We start from the raw sequence: 23,204 nt of genomic DNA on the forward strand, positions 1-23,204 counted from the left end.
CATTATTTCAAACATATTTCTTGTATATAAATGGCGGGTAAATTAAGGAAAATGTAAGTGTTGCAAACAAATGCATGGCATATTTGTGCTTGAAACGTTATCAAAACAAATCAACACCTGGTTTATAATGTTAATAACTATTTTATTTATGGCTATTTAAATGATTTTTCCATTTTTCAGATTGTGGACAACTTCAACTTTATTACCTCAGATTGTACTGCTCTTTAGTGCCTCTTAGGCCAAAGTGCAGACAGTTGTTGAGCCAAAGAGTGTTCACCAGCGCTGTTGGGCTGTGAGATCCAAGGACACCTTTCTGCCACATGACTTCAAGCTCTCCATCGGTTAGTGGTGCTGCTTCACATGGCCTGTTCCCTTTACCCTTATGTAAAAAGTTTTATTGTTTGTTTGTTTCTTCTTTTTTTAAAGGTCAACAACAGTAAAACAGCTCTTTGTTTATTTTGAAAAAATATTTGTATTTTTTCATACCCGCACGCTAATCTTAATTTTTGGGAATTTTTCATCTAGGAATTGGGAAAATTAATCTTTTTTTTTTTCGAAGGTACCTTTTATGGGTGCCTAATTAAAGAAGAAAAAACATAGGTAAAATACAATGAATGTTAACACATCTTAAGGGGGCTTTGTTTAAATAAATTGACACATGAATACAGAAAAATAACATACACATTTTGTTTTGATTTATTTAATTGTACATTATGTGCTACATGTAATGTACCCATCATCAACTGCTGCATTTTTATTATAACATAAACAATGATCATAATTGTCACAGTTGTTTATTATTAGTTATTTAATATTTTCTCGCTCAAGGCTTAAAAAAAACAATACAATCAGATGGGTCAGGGTATATTACTTTTTTACTTGGACTACAGTACTGTAATGCTTATTGGAAAAAATCCTGGAAGTTTGAGTGTGGGTACCCACAATTTTTTGTCTGAACATTTATGGCATTATGGATTACCTGTTTCTTTAAGCTTTTTTTCTTGGCATTATAGGTCTGTCTAGTCAGAGAAAATTGGGGCCCACTGCCAGCCATTATCGAGTATGGAAAACGATGCCTCTTCAGTTTTCTGTCAAGACTGCCAAGGATGCCTCGAATACTAGTGGGCTCATACTCGGTGCAATTGGATTTTTGAAGTGATAATATGAAGGTGGAAATGTAGTCGTCAAGAACATCAACTTCAATATGGTGCATTTCTCTGTATTCGCCACGCGATGCAAGGAAACGTTTGAACTTGTTGGTGTCGTTCAAAGTTTTTTTGGCCGTGTTTTTATTTTCTTCATTTTTGATGAATTGTTGAACATCAGAAACATTTATGTCTTCAAATTCATTTTGAACCAAGGGACTTTCAAGACTGGAATTTGGAGTTTCATTTGTTTCAAAACTTTGATCATTAATTAAAGGTTGGCCACCTGCTAAGTTATTGAGCATGGGATCTGCACAAGGTGTAAACTCATCAACAATTTCAGCTGCATCAAAACCAAATTCGTTTTTAAACTGTTCATAAGTCATTTCAACTGGTTTAACTTGTTCTTCACTTAAATCATCCCAAACAATATTGAAACCATATGTGTTTTCAGACATTTTACTTACAAATCCTGTTTATTTCAATGTGTATCCTTATTTATTTATTTTTCAATAAATTTTGTAGCAGACAACTTTTTACTACAAACAGAGCAGGGCCGTACAAAATGTATTTTTTTATATAAATAAAAAATAACATAACAAAATTCGTGTAATTTTATATTTTATTTCAACATTTCTTTTGATGAATATGTCATATATATTTTTTCTGCAAAATATGCACATTTTCTTCGAATGGATGACCTTAAAAGTCGATCGATGAATCAAACAATATCGACCTAATTTTAGCGCATATCGCATGACGTCATTTGAAAAGTAGTCCGTGCACGCGACAGGTATATTCCACAGTGTTGAAGACAGACAAATATATCCCACAACGTGTTATACCGTCAATGTCGCGGTGAAAATGGGATAAAAGAAGATATTAATTTGATGTGTATCAATGCCAAACAGTTCTTTGTAATACAAAGTTAATTTTCCGCAAAATAATTTTTCTACCTCTTTAACAAACATATTTTCCAAAGCAATTGACTCATGCCATAGAAATATTTGTTTTTCTTTAGTACATGCTGTATCTTACGTTAATGATTACCTTTACCTGAAAGAAATGTCAATGATCAAAAATTGTTATTTCTGTAAAAATATTGAAACTGTTTCGCACCTATTTATAGAATGTTCCTTTTTTAGTCCCCTCAATAAAACCGTTCTATATTTGTTAAATATTGCCTCAGAATCAAAAATCACTCTTTCTGAAAAGATGTTTAAGTTTTTGATTTTAAAGCAGATAGTGCTGGACATAATTACACAATTTTAGTGATCCTATCTATTTCCAGATTTGTTATTTGGCATTTGCGAAATCAAACAAAACATCATAAAAAACAGTTTAAAGTTATCAATAGCATTACCATGTTTTTGTCATTATTAAGATTTAGAATTTTTGTTGATTTTAAAAGATCGAATTACTCTCAATTTGTTGAATCATGGGGATTGTATGATATTATCGCCCCTGTTAATAATGAACTTGTTTTCGGGGATGATAGTTTTGTAGAATTTTATGTCGAATAACTGTATTACTTTTGAGTTAACTCCCCACCAAATAATTGTCTTTCCTTTCTTTGTATAAATAGTTGAAACTCGTTTCCCTACTGAAATAGGAGTACCAATAAATATTTCATACGTCTTAAAATTTTCAGCAAAAATCCATATAAATAAAGAATATAATTGTTGGTTTCATTATTAAAAACCCATATACAAAATTTACATAAGGAACCCCACTCATTATGTTTCTCTTTATTGTTACTTAAATAAAAATCTTTGACAATCATAACAGTGTTACCACATGACATCAATTAAACTTATGCCTGAAAAATACTGAAAATTGTGAATAGTGTTGGCAGACATAAAAAGTCTTTGAGGGGCAAGTTTTCAAGAAGTAATTATTGTACTTTCGTAACACATCCGCAAGTGGCCATGGCAAATGGCATTAATCAATACTAGATTACTGGAAGCCTGCTTATACTGTCAAAAAGCATCAGGGCTTAGCTCCCTAGAGGATGGGATGTGGAAAACTATGGACAATTGAGAAACTTTTTCTGCACTTTATTTATTCGATTTCAAACAGGTGTGAGGAAATAAATTTTGATGGCTTGGTTTTAGATGGGAGGTCGCCCTACAGGTTTTGTTTGTTAATGAACTGACATGAAGATCCCAATTATTCAAAAGGTGCCTCTTGGAGACTTTCAATTGGTTTCAAATTTCTTTTGTCTTGTGAAAACTGAATGAAAAATATATACACAAATAACACAATTCATATATTGTTGAAAGAAAAAGTTGCAATTATCATCAAGCATCTTGCTCAAAGAAATAAAACTTCATACAATCAAATGCTGGCTTGTCACCATGGCATCTCGTAAATGGGGTAGAAAATATTATTTAACAACTGCAAGTTAGCCCTAACAAACATATACCATGCATCAAGCTTTCAAATACATGTAGTTTTAACAGAATAACCTTAATGCAGAGCCCTAACACATATATACCCAATATGCAAATACTGTTTAATAACAATTTAAATTCTAACAGTTGTAATATTCTCCAACAATAAATGTCATTACCTGAAATAGCAAGAATATTAAATAAAAGTATTCAGACAGTTTGTTGCTGTTAATCATCAACCAAATAATCATCATCATCATCATCTTAAGAAGGACACAATCCAACAATGCTACACTATATTTTAAGGCAGGATTAATATTCGGATGACTGCATTAAAAAAAATAAATGCCGCAATATGAATTAATTTCATGCAGCTGGTATACCGGGTATTGGTAATTTCTCAAAAGCAATGCTTCTTTATGTCAACAAAATGATTTCCTAATTGCTAAGCAAATCTTCTGAGCAAACATCATGATGAAGACTGGCTGAAAAACAAGTGCTTATAAGGTTCATAAGGGTTTACTATTGCCATTAAGTTTCTGCAAAGGCCTTACAGTAAACAGATATAACTGTATAATTATATGCCTTTATAACATTATAATATATCCAGAGTTTTATCTGTACTTATTCTGACTAAAGCATTTAAAACACTAATGACCAGTCTTCTTTTTGTGTCTTTAAAAAGAAGATCTATATTTGTAAAAAGTTCCACACACATAACACTGATGTTGTTCGGGGTCATCATGAGCCTTCATGTGTTCTTGAAGGTAGTGTTTTGTCTTGAAAATGCTTCCACACTTATCACACTTGGGTGATTCCATTTTTCCGCACACATGCCGTGACAGGTTAGGCAAGTACTGATATGCTTTGTTGCACTTAGGACACTTAAATGGTTTGGACCCATCATGTTTTGCCCTGTGTCCATCTAACTCATTTCTATAATTGTAACCCTTCCCACATACTTCACACACAAATTTCAAGTAAGATTTGTGTAGCCTTGTTCTGTGAACATTTAAGTCGCGTTTTGTTTTAAAGGTTTTTTCACATTCAATGCACGAGAAATTGCGTAAGTTACTGTGGTTGCTCATATGATTCTTTAAGTCATAGGTGGAATAGAACACTTTTTCGCAAACAGTGCACTTTTGACCATCGTTGGAATGGCTAACTAAATGCCTTTTGTATCCTGTTCTTGTGCTATATTTGTTTACACACATATTGCATTCATGTTTCTTCTTATTGTCAACAACAATTTCAACAGAACATTCTAAGTCTAAAGGTTGCTCTGTGGCTTTTTCATTATTGTTGCAGTCAAACAATAAATTAACCGCTTGGTCTCCAGACTCAACATTGTGTTCATTTCTATCAGTTTCAGATGACACCACAAAACTCTCCTGCTCCTGTTCAGTCACCGCAAATCCAAAAAAACTTAGGTCGTTCGTGAAATCCTGAAATAAATTATCATATTTTAGCAATTGACATATGCTATTGTTCCGAAGTCATGAGCCTTTTAACTGGCACACTTTTCTTTCATGGTTACTTTACGAATGCCATGGGGACAGCAGTTGATCAAAGCAGGATAAATTGTTCCAATTTTTTTTTAAGTTAACAAGAGCTCCCTGGTCGGAGACAGAGGCCCCCCTAAACAGGGCCTTGACATGGAATTTTTCGCAACAAAAATGATCATATGAGTCAATCTTATCATATAAGTGTGACTTAGCCACTTAAATAAAACTTAATGTCACAGTGATCTTGACATTTGAACTAGTGACCCCAATTTCAACAGGGGTCTTCCACTGTCCAAGGCCAATGCACATGTGAGGTATCAAGCCAATCGGTGAATCAGTTGACAAGTTATTGATCGGAAACTATTTCACACTTAGTGTGACAGTGACCTTTACCTTTGACCTAGTGATCCTAATTATAATGAGGGACATCTACTGTCCAATGCCAATGCACATGGGAAATATCAAACCAATCGGTCCCTTTTTCAAAAGTTATTGATGGGAAACAATTTTCACTCTTAGTGTGACAGTGACCTTGACCTTTGACATAGTGACCCCAATTTAAATAGGGGTCATCAACTATTGGCAAAGGAAAATGCACATGGGATGTATCAAGCAAATTGGTCAATCAGATCACATGTTATTGATCGGAAACAAACTGGTATACCGACCGACATCCAGCAAAACAATATACCCCCCTCTTCTTCGAAGGGGGGCATAATAATAATCAGTCCACTCAGGGCTTACTCTGTCATTCGCCAAATTAGCCAATGGCTACAAATAATGTAATTTGGCGACAAAAATCCATTTGGCTACAAGGATTTCTACATAGTCACCCATAAAATATCCTAAATAATAAGAATTCAGACATAAAAAGGTAAATTTGGCTACAGAAAAGTTTGGGCCAGAGGGAGAACTGCCACTGCTACATCCAATCAAATAAATATGGAACAGTGGCCCTTATTCATGGAGTAAACTTATCATCTGAGACTGTACCCACCATATTCTATGTACTCACCATATTCTATCTGACTATCTCGAACTTCAAACTCTAAATCCGAACTCAGATCATGACAGATGTGAGGGCACTGGTATCTGAAACAAATAGCATACAGTGATAAGTGAACTATGAAATGAAAACTATTGTATGTAAAACATAGATTGTTTACAAATAAAACAGATAATAGCTCTGAATGAGTGAATGTTGATATTGATAATCCAAAAACGACAAACCATGTGTGCATTTTGAGGAAAGTGTATAGACGAGTTAACGCGTGACGTCACACGCACCTGCAAAGTTTAGACTCCGCCCACTGGTTGGCAAAAGAGGTGCAATTTGTATAAGCGCATATAGAGAAGGTTGACGAAATCTTTTAATGATAATCATGCACAATATCGAATATAATTTTACTAATTATGTCTGAATAAAACATTAGCATGCAAGGAAATGCATCTTTGGAACGATTTTATTGTTTTTATTATTATTTGTTTTTACTGACAACGAACTCGGGAGTGGAACACAATCTAAGAGCTCGGTATGTGGTTAAACAAAAATCTCTCTATTTGGCACTTCATCGCGACCATTTTTAGTTAAAAACTTCTCAGAAATTAAAATTCTTTTAGAATGAATTAAATTTAATGAACGAAAACAAATAAGGATAAAAACAAACAACGAATAGGTCAATTGTATGTACGCGACATAGGGTAACTGATTTGAACCTTTATGTGTCTGGAAAAACTTACCTTCTTACACATTCAATAAATTCTTTTATTTAATGTAATTGTTTTATTTTATTGTTCACACTAATTTTGGCACTCTTTGTTGCAGCATTTATATCCCGGTGTATAATTGCACCTTTGTTATCACAAACCGATTATCTCGTTATGATCGGATACTGTCCAGACAATTACAAAGAAAACATGGTGTCATAAACCCAGGGACCTACACTTGGACCCCTGCATAAACCACATGTTGCAGACGAGTGTCTGGTCAGTAAACATAAGTCACGATACCTCTATGTCATCTCTTGGCATATTGAGCAATCATTTAAGCCACATTTTAAAGCTAAAAATACTGATAAGTTAATTTTTTATGAAATATTTTAACAAAAATGAAGACATTTGTCGGAAATGTATTAACGGGAACGAGTGTATATATTTATTAGCCAGTTAAACTTAATAATACATTGTTTAATAACTATACATTTAAATATTGTGCAATTTTACTGCTATGCAATTAAGGTATTTAACGGGTACCGGCAAAAGTTAACTCCGCTATTATGTGTAAAGATTGTACATTACTGCAGGGTCCGAAACACGATCATGAACATAAGCAGTCACAAAAGGGGCCGTTAGATAAATTAAATATACGCATCTATCATAAAATGCTATATTTTTATCACTCCTTATTACTAATAGAGATTTCAATATACATGCAAAGACAGTTACATTTGGGTAATTAATATGCAGGGTTTTTCCGTTTGTATGGTAAATTGAATTTATATTCATTCAATGTAAACGAAACGTAAATTCATTCAATGTAAAAGAAAATTACCACAATATTTAAAAATAGTACTGTATTCCGCTTTTTAGGGCTTTTTTTATAATTGATTAAATGCACCTCTGACTCTATTGATCGCTGATGAAATAAAACACTATCCACACCACTTAAAATTATAATACAATTAAAATATGTTTTATTAGTGTTTAAATATAATTTATTCAAGTCTTATTATCAGAAAGAATACGGCTAATTTATTGTTTTGTTTTGTGGAATTGTCAGTATTAAGTCTTCCGATCACGTTTACTCTATGCTAATAACTACTTCGTATTTTTATGAAGAGGAAATTTTACTTGTGAATATACATTTATTTGGTACTAAATATGCTATATTTGCACTTTTTTTTTAAAGAGTTTTAATGTTTATTTCGTATTTATTATCAATTTATTGACTAAACAAAAGCCCTTTATACATGTTTTACGTTACTGTAACCAGTGTTTTTGCCAACCAGTCAGTGCGCATGCGCGGAAAATCCCGAATGTAAACAATAACAATTAACTCGTCTATTTGTAAACAAGGGAAGTCACTCTAAATCTAAACCGAAGGTTACACACAACTCCCCAATATTCAATAAAATAATAAATAACAATTATTATAATCGCACCAAAGTAAACATGAATGGTTAATAAAAAAGATTAACAATACGCCAACAATTCTATTTTACAATTATTACTGCTGAACTGGTCTAAAAACTTTTTTTCAAATCGTGATCAAATCGTTTATATAATTTTAATATTAAAACAATAAAAGGTGATCAAATCGTTTATATAATTTTAATATTAAAACAATCAAAGGGTTGTTATATCTTATAGATATTAACGATTTATCGGTCGTTGTACAATAGCACGCGTTCTACATCCGATTTTGTAAGAATCAATACAGTGTGTAACCTTTAATGTCTAGTTTTAATAAGCTTTTTCAGGGCAGGGTCTAGACATTTTTCATGCGTTTTAACTGGCGTTTAGACAGAGTGGTCAGGTCTGAGTGACGAGAAATAACCGACACATTCATTAAACAATCTTAAATCAAGAAATTCTTTAAATGTTAACCATATAAGCAGAATCCAAAATATTCTTTAAAAGTACTATACTTAAGTTCATTAGTTTCGGCTATTATCAGGTGCCTAATTCATGCATTATCCGGTGCTAGCAATCGACACATAAAATACGTGTTTGTTCTACAAACTAAACCGTCAATCATCATGGCAATGATTAAACAATAATTATGCTGCCGTTTTTATCAGGAAACTAGCTCAGAAATTTTAATTTCATTGTTAATATAGACCAATATCTGCATTTTACCTCCGTTTCCACAGGTTTTGCGCATAAACTGTTGGACAATATAGGTTCCCTCTGCATATTGACGCTTGTGTTACTGAGCACGAGTATAGAATTTACTTAATGAATGTCTTAGTTGTTCCGCGGAATATTGGTTTGGTGAAAAATGTTAACTTAAAAAAAGAATATTGAAATAAAAGAACACACTTACCTCAAAACAGTCAACATATTTCTGATATGATCCGGTGCCGTTTCGCGTATTATCCGGAATCGTTCAAAAGTTTCCGGTATTATCCGTATTGGTTAGGCACCGTGTAAATGGATTTTTAGAAAATAATTTGTTAACTTTTCCTGAAATTTTCACTCGAAATACCGTTTGATTATGAATATAAAGTAAATGACCTGTCAATAAAGACTAACATAAAGCAAACCCATAACAAATTACAACTGAAACAAGCAATGCAATATTCAGTGTTATTTAATTCTTATTTTTAAATTTAATTTTATTGAGCACAATAATGCTGATAAACATTTTAAAGATATATTCTATCCTAATTACAGAGTATTTGTCAGACGAAATACAGGGGTTTCCTTTGATTTCTTAATTAATAATAAGAAATATGTCATAACAAATGAACTGTAATATCCTGGGTTCGCGTTCTGCACGTGAATATAAACAAAACAGTTGTTTGATATGCGCATGCGTATGCACGAGACCCGTTTTGGGGGTCAGTAAAGGGCGGTAATTTATTAGATGCGAGCATCACATATGACCGATAACGGGCGGCCCATTAAATAATCTTGTCGATATCGGGCCGAGCATATGCGGATGGGCAAAACGATGACCATCTGATATCGTTGCCGATAAATGTTTGGGTTCACACTGTACATGAGTATTTTCCGGACATTTATATAACTTGAGTTCATTGATACAAATTCGAGTTAAAATGATACGAGCATAAAAATATCAAATCACAATTTCAATGAATATCAAATCACATTAACCGCTACAATATATTTATTATGTCAACTACAACCTATTAAAATACAAATATAATCTGCGTTCTTCAACCTTTAAAGTGATATTATGGGCATTTTTATCTGTTGAATTGAGCTGAAAATAATTAACAGGTCAAAAGAGTAAGTTATAATGTGGTTACTGACCAATTATCTGCAACTCATCTTGCTACCAGTTGTTTATATAAATATATTTTATATTATATATTTTACGTGACAAAAATAATATTGGTCGATAAGAGGCTGGAGAATCTTAAGGTTTAGGTTTATTAACTTTTATTATTGGAATATTTGTTGCCTCGTGCCAATTGTCAGGAAGGGTACCTTCTGTCCAAGATTTATTATATAAAGCAATTAATTCTTGTTTTGTGGAGAGCGGAAGCTATTTAACAATTTTATAATGCATGTTATCGTCGCCCGGCGCGCCATTTTTGCAAGTTAGGAGTGCCGCTTCGAGTTCAAACAGACTAAATGGAGCATTTCATTTGTGTGTTTTTTTCTGATTGGTAGATTGTTAACAGTCAGTGCATTCACTTTTTAAGATCTTGATTTCTTGCTATAAAATCTTTGGAGTAGCCTTCGTCATTGCATTTGCTTTGATGATTTTGGATCAGCGTCGAGGCTTAATCTGCATTAGTGACTAGAATTTGGTTGTTTACACGAAAAATAGGGTTAACAGTTGGGGGACTGCCTTGCATTCGATTAACATGATCACGTAGTTCTCTATAATTTGTTATATATGAAATGTTATTACAAAATTCATTCCAACTATCTGTTTTGCTTTTTGCATGACCTGTTAGACTCTTCTGCGGGCTTCTCTTTTATATATATATTTTGGTCCTGTTTGAATGCGTATGCAGAGTGTTTTTTTTAGGTTTATTGTTTGCAATAGGGATGAAGTTATCATGCACTGTCTTAAGTTTGGTTACCTAAGTGGTAACCTAAGATTTATATTGAGTATTGATATCAGTATTATCGCGATTATGGAGGAGTTCGTTATCACACTGAGTTGTAACATTGTTCCATCGCTCCTGAAGGTGAGGCATTGTTAATTTTCCATTTGTGTTGTGTGGACGGAAGTGTATTTTTTAAAGCTTAAGGTTTATTATTTTGAAAGATGATCACTCCCAAAAGAGTCGATTATGACGTTGAATTCGCTTATTGATTGAAAGTGGGATCAAATAAGGGCCAGATCGATCGCGTTATCACAGCGATCTTCGCGGTCAGCCAGTCTCGTTATTTGGCCGTCGTTAATGAAGATATTGCTGCTATTATTTTCCAAAAGATTTTCGGCATGATCGTCACATTGCGGAATGCCCTCGAGGTTCCAACAGTGTTGTTTTAATTTAAAATCACCAACAATAATATTGTTATCTCTGTAATTCATGTGTTGAAATATATAAGAATAGCGTGTAAGCGTATTACCTTTAGTTTGTGCATATACGCATTGAATACGGTATTATTGGTGCTAAGTATAGTAAAGTTTGATGGCATACGATTCCATGAGACATTCCTGATCAAAATCTAGTTCAGCGAAGGGAATGCCCGATTTTACATATATTGCTACCCCAGTTCCCATATTATTTTCTCTTTGTTTAGATCGTACAGGTTCTTAGTAGCCTTTTATGTGAAAAACCGGCGATTGCTTTTAATATTTGTTTGCTGTAGACATCAATCCATTTCATTATTATTGATGTTATTTTGAAGCTCGTACATTTTGTTATTTGAGTTATGATTTCCAACCCCTCGGGCGTTCCACGACATGACGGTTAGATTGCTTATATTAATGTTTGATAGTGCCGCATACATTAAGGGGTTAATGGTGTAGAAGGGGGTAGAACTATCTCTAGTTATGCGCAGACGGTTTCCATGGATATATAGAGGCGAATACGTGTTCTTGTTGTTTTGGCTGTTGCTTTCGATGGCATAATTGCCCTGGGGTATTTGTTTGGGTGGTTGGTTGGTGTTTTGGTGGATTTTGTGCTTGTGAGGTGGTCGGTTTTCGTTGTTGTTTAGTGTGTTGTTGTTTTGCGGGCATTTGATTTTTGTTTTTACGTTGATATTGCTTTAAGTGTTGAGTAGCTAAGTGTTCCTGGATGTTTTTTTTTCAAGTTTCAGAAGTTGTAATCAGATGGCTATCGATTAGTAATACGACGATCATTCTCGTGATTTCCGGTGTTCGCTGGAAAGAAGGTCATGTTTATTTTAGGGTGATGCTCTGATTTTTTATTACTTAACACATATTCAGGATAGGTTGTTATGGATTAATAGTAGCTTTATCAAATGTTTTATATGCCGCTTAGTTTTGAATCAAATGTTAACATATTTTAAGAACAACGTGAGCACGAGTTTCTTTTTTCCATTCAGTTATTTTTTTAGAACAAGCATATGCACATAGAAACAAATCTTAACGGCCGATACTGTGAGACAAATGTACATGAAAAAGATTTCTAAAGGGAGCCGGACTTATCCAGCCGGCATTTTGTCAAAACATTGCCGATTTTAATGCAGTTGTTGTTGTTATGTCCATGAATACACATTTAAATATAGATTGACATATAACACAAGCGTGTTTTGTATTTGGTCTCTTCCAAATTTCGTATCTATTTATTAATAGGGTCGATACTACGGAAAAACAAGCTACTTACCGGTAATTATGTATACGACGATTAAATACAGATTTGGACCATTTTTGTATGTGATTGTTTTTGTTTTATTTAAGTATGGATCTTAAAAAACGTTAACAAAACAGTGAAACCTACTTAATTACCTAAATTGTCGGCGATTTCAGTTAACAAATGAAATTCTATTTGTCTTTCCTTACATAAAAATAAGTTAATTAAAGGGAGGTAATTGATATTTGATTAAAAGCAAGATTTGAATAACTTTTAATACTAACAATAATAATTGGGAAATAAAGTATTAAATTTTTTATTGTTAAGTGAAATTTAAATCTTTTATCTAAATAAAAAATATATACATAATTTTATAAATAAACTTCAGTGCACAATTGATTCATCTGTTAACGAAGTATCCGCAAAACCTTGCGTGATAAACCAAATTATTAGATCGTCAAGTCTTATCGGCTGACGAGAACAGCGAATCCCAATTATAGGTGGTAAGTGTGGGTCTATGAAATTAATACGTTAAAATATCATTTTGAATTATAAATAACAATTTGTAACGAAAAACCAACTTATCTTAAAAAAATCACTATCAAATAATTAATATGACCCGAAAACGGGATGCAACGCTTTTAACAGCCATAACTTCATCAATTGAGCAGCGATTTCCATGAACTTGGTCTTATTGAACGAAGAAATAAATTTCCCTTCTGAAACGAATATCAAATCACATTAACAGTTACAATGTGTTTATTATGTCAACTATAATCTATTAAAATACAAATATAATCTGCGTTCTTCAACCTTAAACACATTTTTCTAGTTGAACAGTATATGTAACTGTTATTGACTTAAACAGTTATGATATCCATTGCAATGTATATATTACTGGACATCACGGACCTCATCAGCAGAGAGACATTTATGTTACTTGAGTAAATGGATACAAATAAGATTGAAAATGATACGTTTCTTAGCAGAAACATATAATGACGTAAATATATTTATTTTACGGTGCACTATGTCTTCTCTTTTGTGTACAATTAGAGAGTACAGTAAGTTTTTCAATAGTTATGTTTTCCATAATATCTATGCTCAATGTCATTTTGAAAATTGATGACGTTCATAGCATTAATAAACGGGTGATACTTGTTTAATTGGTAGAGAAAACAAGTCCATAAATAAATATTCGGGGGAGAAAATCCAAAAAGTGAATTTTCAAAATTGAATTTGAATTGTTTCCCTTTTGACTAGGAGTTCATATATTTACGACAGAGTGTCGAGTATTTAATGTAAAATAAACAATAATTAAAATAATTTGTTCGTGTTGACCACCTCAGTTTCTATGTAAATATGGGGTTGCATTACAAAGAATTGAGATCTTATCTATTGAAGCGGACGAATTAAACAAATCTCAAGTAGCATGAACCAACAAGGGAGGCAATACGTGATGTCACAACGTGACACTTTATTATCTGAGTCCTTTATTGTATGTTTTATGTTTAGAACCATTTATTTTAAAAGTCCAAAATAATATTAATATCGAAGGCATACAAGTGCCAGGATCACCTTTGGAAATAAACATGTCAGCTTATGCAGATGATAATACCGCAATTTTAATAGATGATGTTTCTATTTCTCATTTCTTTAAAGATGTTTAACTTTTTGAATTAATTAGTGGTTCAAAAGTTAATTATACCAAATGTAATGGAGTATTTAAGTGGAGAACAAGATCTTAACCCCCCTTTTGGTATATCGTGGGTAAAACATTGTAAAGTTTTAGGTTATTATTTTGGTTATGATATTGACTATAATGAATTATGGTCTAATTTATTTTTGAAGTTTACAAAAGTTATTAATTTATGCAGATCCTTCAAACTATCATATAAAGGAGAAAGTACAATTCTGAATTATTTAGCCTTTTCAAAAATATTGTATTATATATACGCTGGAAATTTTTCAGATGTATATATCAATATGTTTCAAAAACAGTGTTTTAAATTTATTTGGTCTTCTTCTTTCGAACCTGTTAATAGGAAAACATTATACTTACCTTACAAGGAAGGAGGTTTGCATGTCCCACATGTTTTGTATAAATGGTATTCTTTATTATTGTCACATGTACAAAAGTTTAGTTCAGACTATAATGCCCCATGGACTCATTTTACTAAATATTGGATTGGTTTCAAATTAAGAAAATATAATAAGAATTTTGAAAGTAATTTATACCCCAAAAGTGAAAGTATGCCTTTATTTTATAAAAATTGTGTTAAAGCTGTAGATACCATCTTAAAAATAAATAGAGAATACTAGGTTAGCGTTGAATACAGAGAAGTTTATGTTGCGAGGCTTAGAACGCCGGGAGCGCGAGCCTTGGCGAGCGCTTTCGGTGTTCGAGCCGAGCAACATAAACTTCTCTGTATTCAACGCTAATCCTAGTATTCTATTTATCCCATCGAAGTTTTACTAAACAAGATAAATAATTAACAAACGTGGCATGTTTGGAAACTTCAAAAACAATGAAACACAGCGAACGATTGTTTGTTTTTGTTTGTTATGAACTGCTAACACCTATAAAATTCAAAAAAATAGTTCGAGAATTATGTAAAGAAATAAACGATAATAGAAATATCAACAATATTTATTGTTTACGAATATTTCAAATAATTTAATACCTTTAACAAAAACACTTGCTATAACAAAACACTTCAAAATTAACAAAAATGAAATATACTAGTTATACATATGCGTAGTGATATTGAACATTTCTAATTATAGAGCAATGCGCAACACGCGTGTAACATATGCGGTCATGACCTTTACTGGTCACATTTTCAAAAAAGTGGAGGAATCAAGATGAATAAAAATGTGATGCTTGGCACTGTTTCGTTCATTGTGGATTTATTTATGTGTATTGTCGTGTTCGTTGCGAGTAAAGTAGTTGTGAACATGGAAGTTGGCAATGTGAAATGTTGCTCCGGAAAATTGTGATTGAAGCGAGCTAGCAAATTACTGTTGGAAGCTGATCGGGTTGTGGGGTGTATTGACATTTTGCATCTCGGGGCAGTTGGACGTTTGAGGGATGGAATCACAACTGTCTGTGGTAGAGGTAGCAGTATGGGCTATACGAGATGTAGAGGCGGTAGAGCTGCTGATGTTATTTGCACATGGAGTGTGACAGGCAAGTATGTTTGAGCATTTTTTTTGTTGCTCTTCACTGACACAAGAATAATTAATAATCGACTGCACATTTTTATGCCCAGTTATTGCCATAATATCCGTTGGTGGGACATTGTGCTCCCTCAGTTTTTGAACAAGATGTTTCCGGGTAGAGTGGTTTGTTAATCGTTTGTTCCCTTGTAATCCAGCATCATTTGCCATTGTTTTCAACATTTTTCCCATTTTGTTCATCCCAACCCTTTGTCTGATAAACCAAGTAATCTCTCCCTCACCACTAGTCCCGGAAGCATCTTTTCCAAAAACTGTGTTCGGTGCCAAAAAGAAAGGGTCTTCGGGTCCCGAAAAACCAGTGGGCCGCTTCTGCGAATACAGTTTATAAATTTCAACAGGGTTTCTCAAATCATTTTTTCCAGTTGAAAACATCTTAGGTGTCACTCTTCGAACATCTGCCACATTTTCACCCGTTCTGGTTTTTGTCTGCCGTTCGTTATAGTCCAAATATTCTGTTCCATCAACAGCAGCTTTCAATGTAATGTCACCCCATCTGTATAATTTGCAATTAATTGTGTTAAAAATTAACATCAGTTTGCAATTTTGAAAAAAAAGACCCTAACATCTCAATATGGTAGGTTTGGTGTCAATGGGGAAAAACTAGAATAGTTTAAGTACTAAAATTTGATTTTAGTTGTGAAAAACAAATTATTTTGGCAATTATTGCGTTTATAAATAGTAAATTCATTTTTTTAAACATATTTCTTGTATATAAATGGCGGGTAAATTAAGGAAAATGTAAGTGTTGCAAACAAATGCATGGCATATTTGTGCTTGAAACGTTATCAAAAAACAAATCAACACCTGGTTTATAATGTTAATAACTATTTTATTTATGGCTATTTAAATGATTTTTCCATTTTTCAGATTGTGGACAACTTCAACTTTATTACCTCAGATTGTACTGCTCTTTAGTGCCTCTTAGGCCAAAGTGCAGACAGTTGTTGAGCCAAAGAGTGTTCACCAGCGCTGTTGGGCTGTGAGATCCAAGGACACCTTTCTGCCACATGACTTCAAGCTCTCCATCGGTTAGTGGTGCTGCTTCACATGGCCTGTTCCCTTTACCCTTATGTAAAAAGTTTTATTGTTTGTTTGTTTCTTCTTTTTTTAAAGGTCAACAACAGTAAAACAGCTCTTTGTTTATTTTGAAAAAATATTTGTATTTTTTCATACCCGCACGCTAATCTTAATTTTTGGGAATTTTTTATCTGGGAATTGGGAAAATTAATCTTTTTTTTTTCGAAGGTACCTTTTATGGGTGCCTAATTAAAGAAGAAAAAACATAGGTAAAATACAATGAATGTTAACACATCTTAAGGGGGCTTTGTTTAAATAAATTGACACATGAATACAGAAAAATAACATACACATTTTGTTTTGATTTATTTAATTGTACATTATGTGCTACATGTAATGTACCCATCATCAACTGCTGCATTTTTATTATAACATAAACAATGATCATAATTGTCACAGTTGTTTATTATTAGTTATTTAATATTTTCTCGCTCAAGGCTTAAAAAAAACAATACAATCAGATGGGTCAGGGTATATTACTTTTTTACTTGGACTACAGTACTGTAATGCTTATTGGAAAAAATCCTGGAAGTTTGAGTGTGGGTACCCACAATTTTTTGTCTGAACATTTATGGCATTATGGATTACCTGTTTCTTTAAGCTTTTTTTCTTGGCATTATAGGTCTGTCTAGTCAGAGAAAATTGGGGCCCACTGCCAGCCATTATCGAGTATGGAAAACGATGCCTCTTCAGTTTTCTGTCAAGACTGCCAAGGATGCCTCGAATACTAGTGGGCTCATACTCGGTGCAATTGGATTTTTGAAGTGATAATATAAAGGTGGAAATGTAGTCGTCAAGAACATCAACTTCAATATGGTGCATTTCTCTGTATTCGCCACGCGATTCAAGGAAACGTTTGAACTTGTTGGTGTCGTTCAAAGTTTTTTTGGCCGTGTTTTTATTTTCTTCATTTTTGATGAATTGTTGAACATCAGAAACATTTATGTCTTTAAATTCATTTTGAACCAAGGGACTTTCAAGACTGGAATTTGGAGTTTCATTTGTTTCAAAACTTTGATCATTAATTAAAGGTTGGCCACCTGCTAAGTTATTGAGCATGGGATCTGCACAAGGTGTAAACTCATCAACAATTTCAGCTGCATCAAAACCAAATTCGTTTTTAAACTGTTCATAAGTCATTTCAACTGGTTTAACTTGTTCTTCACTTAAATCATCCCAAACAATATTTAAACCATATGTGTTTTCAGACATTTTACTTACAAATCCTGTTTATTTCAATGTGTATCCTTATTTATTTATTTTTCAATAAATTTTGTAGCAGACAACTTTTTACTACAAACTGAGCAGGGCCGTACAAAATGTATTTTTTTATATAAATAAAAAATAACATAACAAAATTCGTGTAATTTTATATTTTATTTCAACATTTCTTTTGATGAATATGTCATATATATTTTTTCTGCAAAATATGCACATTTTCTTCGAATGGATGACCTTAAAAGTCGATCGATGAATCAAACAATATCGACCTAATTTTAGCGCATATCGCATGACGTCATTTTAAAAGTAGTCCGTGCACGCGACAGGTATATTCCACAGTGTTGAAGACAGACAAGTATATCCCACAACGTGTTATACCGTCAATGTCGCGGTGAAAATGGGATAAAAGAAGATATTAATTTGATGTGTATCAATGCCAAACAGTTCTATTGTATGCTTCTAACAGTAGATGATAAAGTTGTTAAATACAAAGTTAATTTTCCGCAAAATAATTTTTCTACCTCTTTAACAAACATATTTTCCAAAGCAATTGACTCATGCCATAGAAATATTTGTTTTTCTTTAGTACATGCTGTATCTTACGTTAATGATTACCTTTACCTGAAAGAAATGTCAATGATCAAAAATTGTTATTTCTGTAAAAATATTGAAACTGTTTCGCACCTATTTATAGAATGTTCCTTTTTTAGTCCCCTCAATAAAACCGTTCTATATTTGTTAAATATTGCCTCAGAATCAAAAATCACTCTTTCTGAAAAGATGTTTAAGTTTTTGATTTTAAAGCAGATAGTGCTGGACATAATTACACAATTTTAGTGATCCTATCTATTTCCAGATTTGTTATTTGGCATTTGCGAAATCAAACAAAACATCATAAAAAACAGTTTAAAGTTATCAATAGTATTACCATGTTTTTGTCATTATTAAGATTTAGAATTTTTGTTGATTTTAAAAGATCGAATTACTCTCAATTTGTTGAATCATGGGGATTGTATGATATTATCGCCCCTGTTAATAATGAACTTGTTTTCGGGGATGATAGTTTTGTAGAATTTTATGTCGAATAACTGTATTACTTTTGAGTTAACTCCCCACCAAATAATTGTCTTTCCTTTCTTTGTATAAATAGTTGAAACTCGTTTCCCTACTGAAATAGGAGTACCAATAAATATTTCATACGTCTTAAAATTTTCAGCAAAAATCCATATAAATAAAGAATATAATTGTTGGTTTCATTATTAAAAACCCATATACAAAATTTACATAAGGAACCCCACTCATTATGTTTCTCTTTATTGTTACTTAAATAAAAATCTTTGACAATCATAACAGTGTTACCACATGACATCAATTAAACTTATGCCTGAAAAATACTGAAAATTGTGAATAGTGTTGGCAGACATAAAAAGTCTTTGAGGGGCAAGTTTTCAAGAAGTAATTATTGTACTTTCGTAACACATCCGCAAGTGGCCATGGCAAATGGCATTAATCAATACTAGATTACTGGAAGCCTGCTTATATTGTCAAAAAGCATCAGGGCTTAGCTCCCTAGAGGATGGGATGTGGAAAACTATGGACAATTGAGAAACTTTTTCTGCACTTTATTTATTCGATTTTAAACAGGTGTGAGGAAATAAATTTTGATGGCTTGGTTTTAGATGGGAGGTCGCCCTACAGGTTTTGTTTGTTAATGAACTGACATGAAGATCCCAATTATTCAAAAGGTGCCTCTTGGAGACTTTCAATTGGTTTCAAATTTCTGTTGTCTTGTGAAAACTGAATGAAAAATATATACACAAATAACACAATTCATATATTGTTGAAAGAAAAAGTTGCAATTATCATCAAGCATCTTGCTCAAAGAAATAAAACTTCATACAATCAAATGCTGGCTTGTCACCATGGCATCTCGTAAATGGGGTAGAAAATATTATTTAACAACTGCAAGTTAGCCCTAACAAACATATACCATGCATCAAGCTTTCAAATACATGTAGTTTTAACAGAATAACCTTAATGCAGAGCCCTAACACATATATACCCAATATGCAAATACTGTTTAATAACAATTTAAATTCTAACAGTTGTAATATTCTCCAACAATAAATGTCATTACCTGAAATAGCAAGAATATTAAATAAAAGTATTCAGACAGTTTGTTGCTGTTAATCATCAACCAAATAATCATCATCATCATCATCTTAAGAAGGACACAATCCAACAATGCTACACTATATTTTAAGGCAGGATTAATATTCGGATGACTGCATTAAAAAAATAAATGCCGCAATATGAATTAATTTCATGCAGCTGGTATACCGGGTATTGGTAATTTCTCAAAAGCAATGCTTTTTTATGTCAACAAAATGATTTCCTAATTGCTAAGCAAATCTTCTGAGCAAACATCATGATGAAGACTGGCTGAAAAACAAGTTCTTGTTTTTATCAAAAGGATACGGTGCTTATGTGCTTGAGGGCGCGTGTTTGGTGGTTTTCGATTCACTATATCTTTCTTCCCTTAAAATTTGGAATCATTAGTGATATTATAGGCATTTTTCACTGTTGAATAAAATTTTGTCATTGTGTCGTATGAACAAATCTGCATGAATACTACATTATAGGCATTTTTCACTGTTGAATAAAATTGTGTCATTGTGTCGTATGAACAAATCTGCATGTAAACTACATTTGGACTCAAATCGTACATCAAATCATTTCTGTCTTCAGTTGTCGAAGCACCTATATACTGTTTGATTCCAATAATGTCGCTTTGGTGGTATTACCATTTGTATTCATTTGCTTCTTAATATTAAATCACGTAAACTTGTTTTATTAGTAGCACAGCCCCATTAATATTTTTATTTAGTACTGCCCTTGGAATTTGTTCACGTCATTATGTCATTATGGATTTTTGTGGCGTCGTACGACCGACTTTCCCGGTTGTAATCTACATGCATAGGTCATTGGGTTTATAATGTTCCATTTTATTTATATTTTCTCTCTGATAGGCGTTTCTTGTTTGATTTAATTATGTTTAATTTGTTTAGCAGTCACATAAACAACCAAGCTATGTAATATGGAATTTTTACACCCATTATTGCTGCTTCTTCCTGTATTTGCGCGATGATTATCTGAGATATTAACTCTATGATTCTACATTCTCAAATCTTTTCTATAAAGAAGGAATGTAGTTGACAATTGTTAATAGTTTTATTTGATCGTTCGTCAAAAAGTTGTAATTCTGTTACTCTTGTATCTTCAATGCAATTGAGTAATTAAATAGTAATTAAATTGAATGCGTTTTAATTCCCTTTTATTATTGTTTAATTTGAGTTACAATGCTATGACGTTAAATTTTATTTACACTTAAATGTATTATGAATATTGCTGGGCCAAGTGTGAGGTTGAGCGCTCTATAACCAGGTTTAAACCCCCAGTGCTTTGCATTGACCGTTCCAAGGCGGTGACCCCAGCTTTATTCATATTTTGTGTTTATGTTGGTTTGTGTTGTGCTGTATTGTGCTGTTATGTACTGTTTGGGCAGTCGGTCACTTGCCTTAAATAAAGGACCAACTAATTGTTTTTAATGAAAATTCAATACTGCTCCAGCAGCTGGAGTTTCACTTCTTTATATTATAAGGTTTATAAGGGTTTACTATTGCCATTAAGTTTCTGCAAAGGCCTTACAGTAAACAGATATAACTGTATAATTATATGCCTTTATAACATTATAATATATCCAGAGTTTTATCTGTACTTATTCTGACTAAAGCATTTAAAACACTAATGACCAGTCTTCTTTTTGTGTCTTTAAAAAGAAGATCTATATTTGTAAAAAGTTCCACACACATAACACTGATGTTGTTCGGGGTCATCATGAGCCTTCATGTGTTCTTGAAGGTAGTGTTTTGTCTTGAAAATGCTTCCACACTTATCACACTTGGGTGATTCCATTTTTCCGCACACATGCCGTGACAGGTTAGGCAAGTACTGATATGCTTTGTTGCACTTAGGACACTTAAATGGTTTGGACCCATCATGTTTTGCCCCGTGTCCATCTAACTCATTTCTATAATTGTAACCCTTCCCACATACTTCACACACAAATTTCAAGTAAGATTTGTGTAGCCTTGTTCTGTGAACATTTAAGTCGCGTTTTGTTTTAAAGGTTTTTTCACATTCAATGCACGAGAAATTGCGTAAGTTACTGTGGTTGCTCATATGATTCTTTAAGTCATAGGTGGAATAGAACACTTTTTCGCAAACAGTGCACTTTTGACCATCGTTGGAATGGCTAACTAAATGCCTTTTGTATCCTGTTCTTGTGCTATATTTGTTTACACACATATTGCATTCATGTTTCTTCTTATTGTCAACAACAATTTCAACAGAACATTCTAAGTCTAAAGGTTGCTCTGTGGCTTTTTCATTATTGTTGCAGTCAAACAATAAATTAACCGCTTGGTCTCCAGACTCAACATTGTGTTCATTTCTATCAGTTTCAGATGACACCACAAAACTCTCCTGCTCCTGTTCAGTCACCGCAAATCCAAAAAAACTTAGGTCGTTCGTGAAATCCTGAAATAAATTATCATATTTTAGCAATTGACATATGCTATTGTTCCGAAGTCATGAGCCTTTTAACTGGCACACTTTTCTTTCATGGTTACTTTACGAATGCCATGGGGACAGCAGTTGATCAAAGCAGGATAAATTGTTCCAATTTTTTTTTAAGTTAACAAGAGCTCCCTGGTCGGAGACAGAGGCCCCCCTAAACAGGGCCTTGACATGGAATTTTTCGCAACAAAAATGATCATATGAGTCAATCTTATCATATAAGTGTGACTTAGCCACTTAAATAAAACTTAATGTCACAGTGATCTTGACATTTGAACTAGTGACCCCAATTTCAACAGGGGTCTTCCACTGTCCAAGGCCAATGCACATGTGAGGTATCAAGCCAATCGGTGAATCAGTTGACAAGTTATTGATCGGAAACTATTTCACACTTAGTGTGACAGTGATCTTTACCTTTGACCTAGTGATCCTAATTATAATGAGGGACATCTACTGTCCAATGCCAATGCACATGGGAAATATCAAACCAATCGGTCCCTTTTTCAAAAGTTATTGATG

At 33.0% G+C, this 23,204-nt stretch overlaps 3 protein-coding genes across 4 annotated transcripts in view; all 3 read right to left on the reverse strand.

The window, feature by feature from the left end:
- The window catches only part of LOC127868950 (uncharacterized), a 350,197-nt gene that overhangs the window by 163,931 nt on the left and 163,062 nt on the right, over positions 1 to 23,204 (reverse strand). The gene's annotated exons all lie outside the window — the stretch shown is intronic.
- Positions 1 to 23,204, reverse strand: part of LOC127868951 (uncharacterized) — a 340,228-nt gene that overhangs the window by 163,931 nt on the left and 153,093 nt on the right. The window lies entirely within an intron of this gene.
- Positions 49 to 1,213, reverse strand: LOC127868959 (uncharacterized). The gene is made up of 2 exons (XM_052411179.1): positions 980 to 1,213; positions 49 to 379 (listed from the first exon to the last, which is right to left on the reverse strand). The coding sequence occupies exons 1-2, from the start codon at positions 1,211 to 1,213 to the stop codon at positions 203 to 205; spliced, it is 411 nt and encodes a 136-aa protein (XP_052267139.1). The 3' UTR covers positions 49 to 202.

Source organism: Dreissena polymorpha, chromosome 2, assembly GCF_020536995.1.
Source record: "Dreissena polymorpha isolate Duluth1 chromosome 2, UMN_Dpol_1.0, whole genome shotgun sequence".
Lineage (NCBI taxonomy): Eukaryota > Metazoa > Mollusca > Bivalvia > Myida > Dreissenidae > Dreissena > Dreissena polymorpha.

Excerpts from the sequence above, each read along its gene's own strand:
- LOC127868959 (XM_052411179.1), bottom strand. The coding sequence starts at position 1,213 with ATGCACCATATTGAAGTTGATGTTCTTGACGACTACATTTCCACCTTC. Across the intron at positions 380-979 it reads AAAAAAGCTTAAAGAAACAG|GGTAAAGGGAACAGGCCATG; the intron begins GTAATCCATAAT and ends TTTTTACATAAG.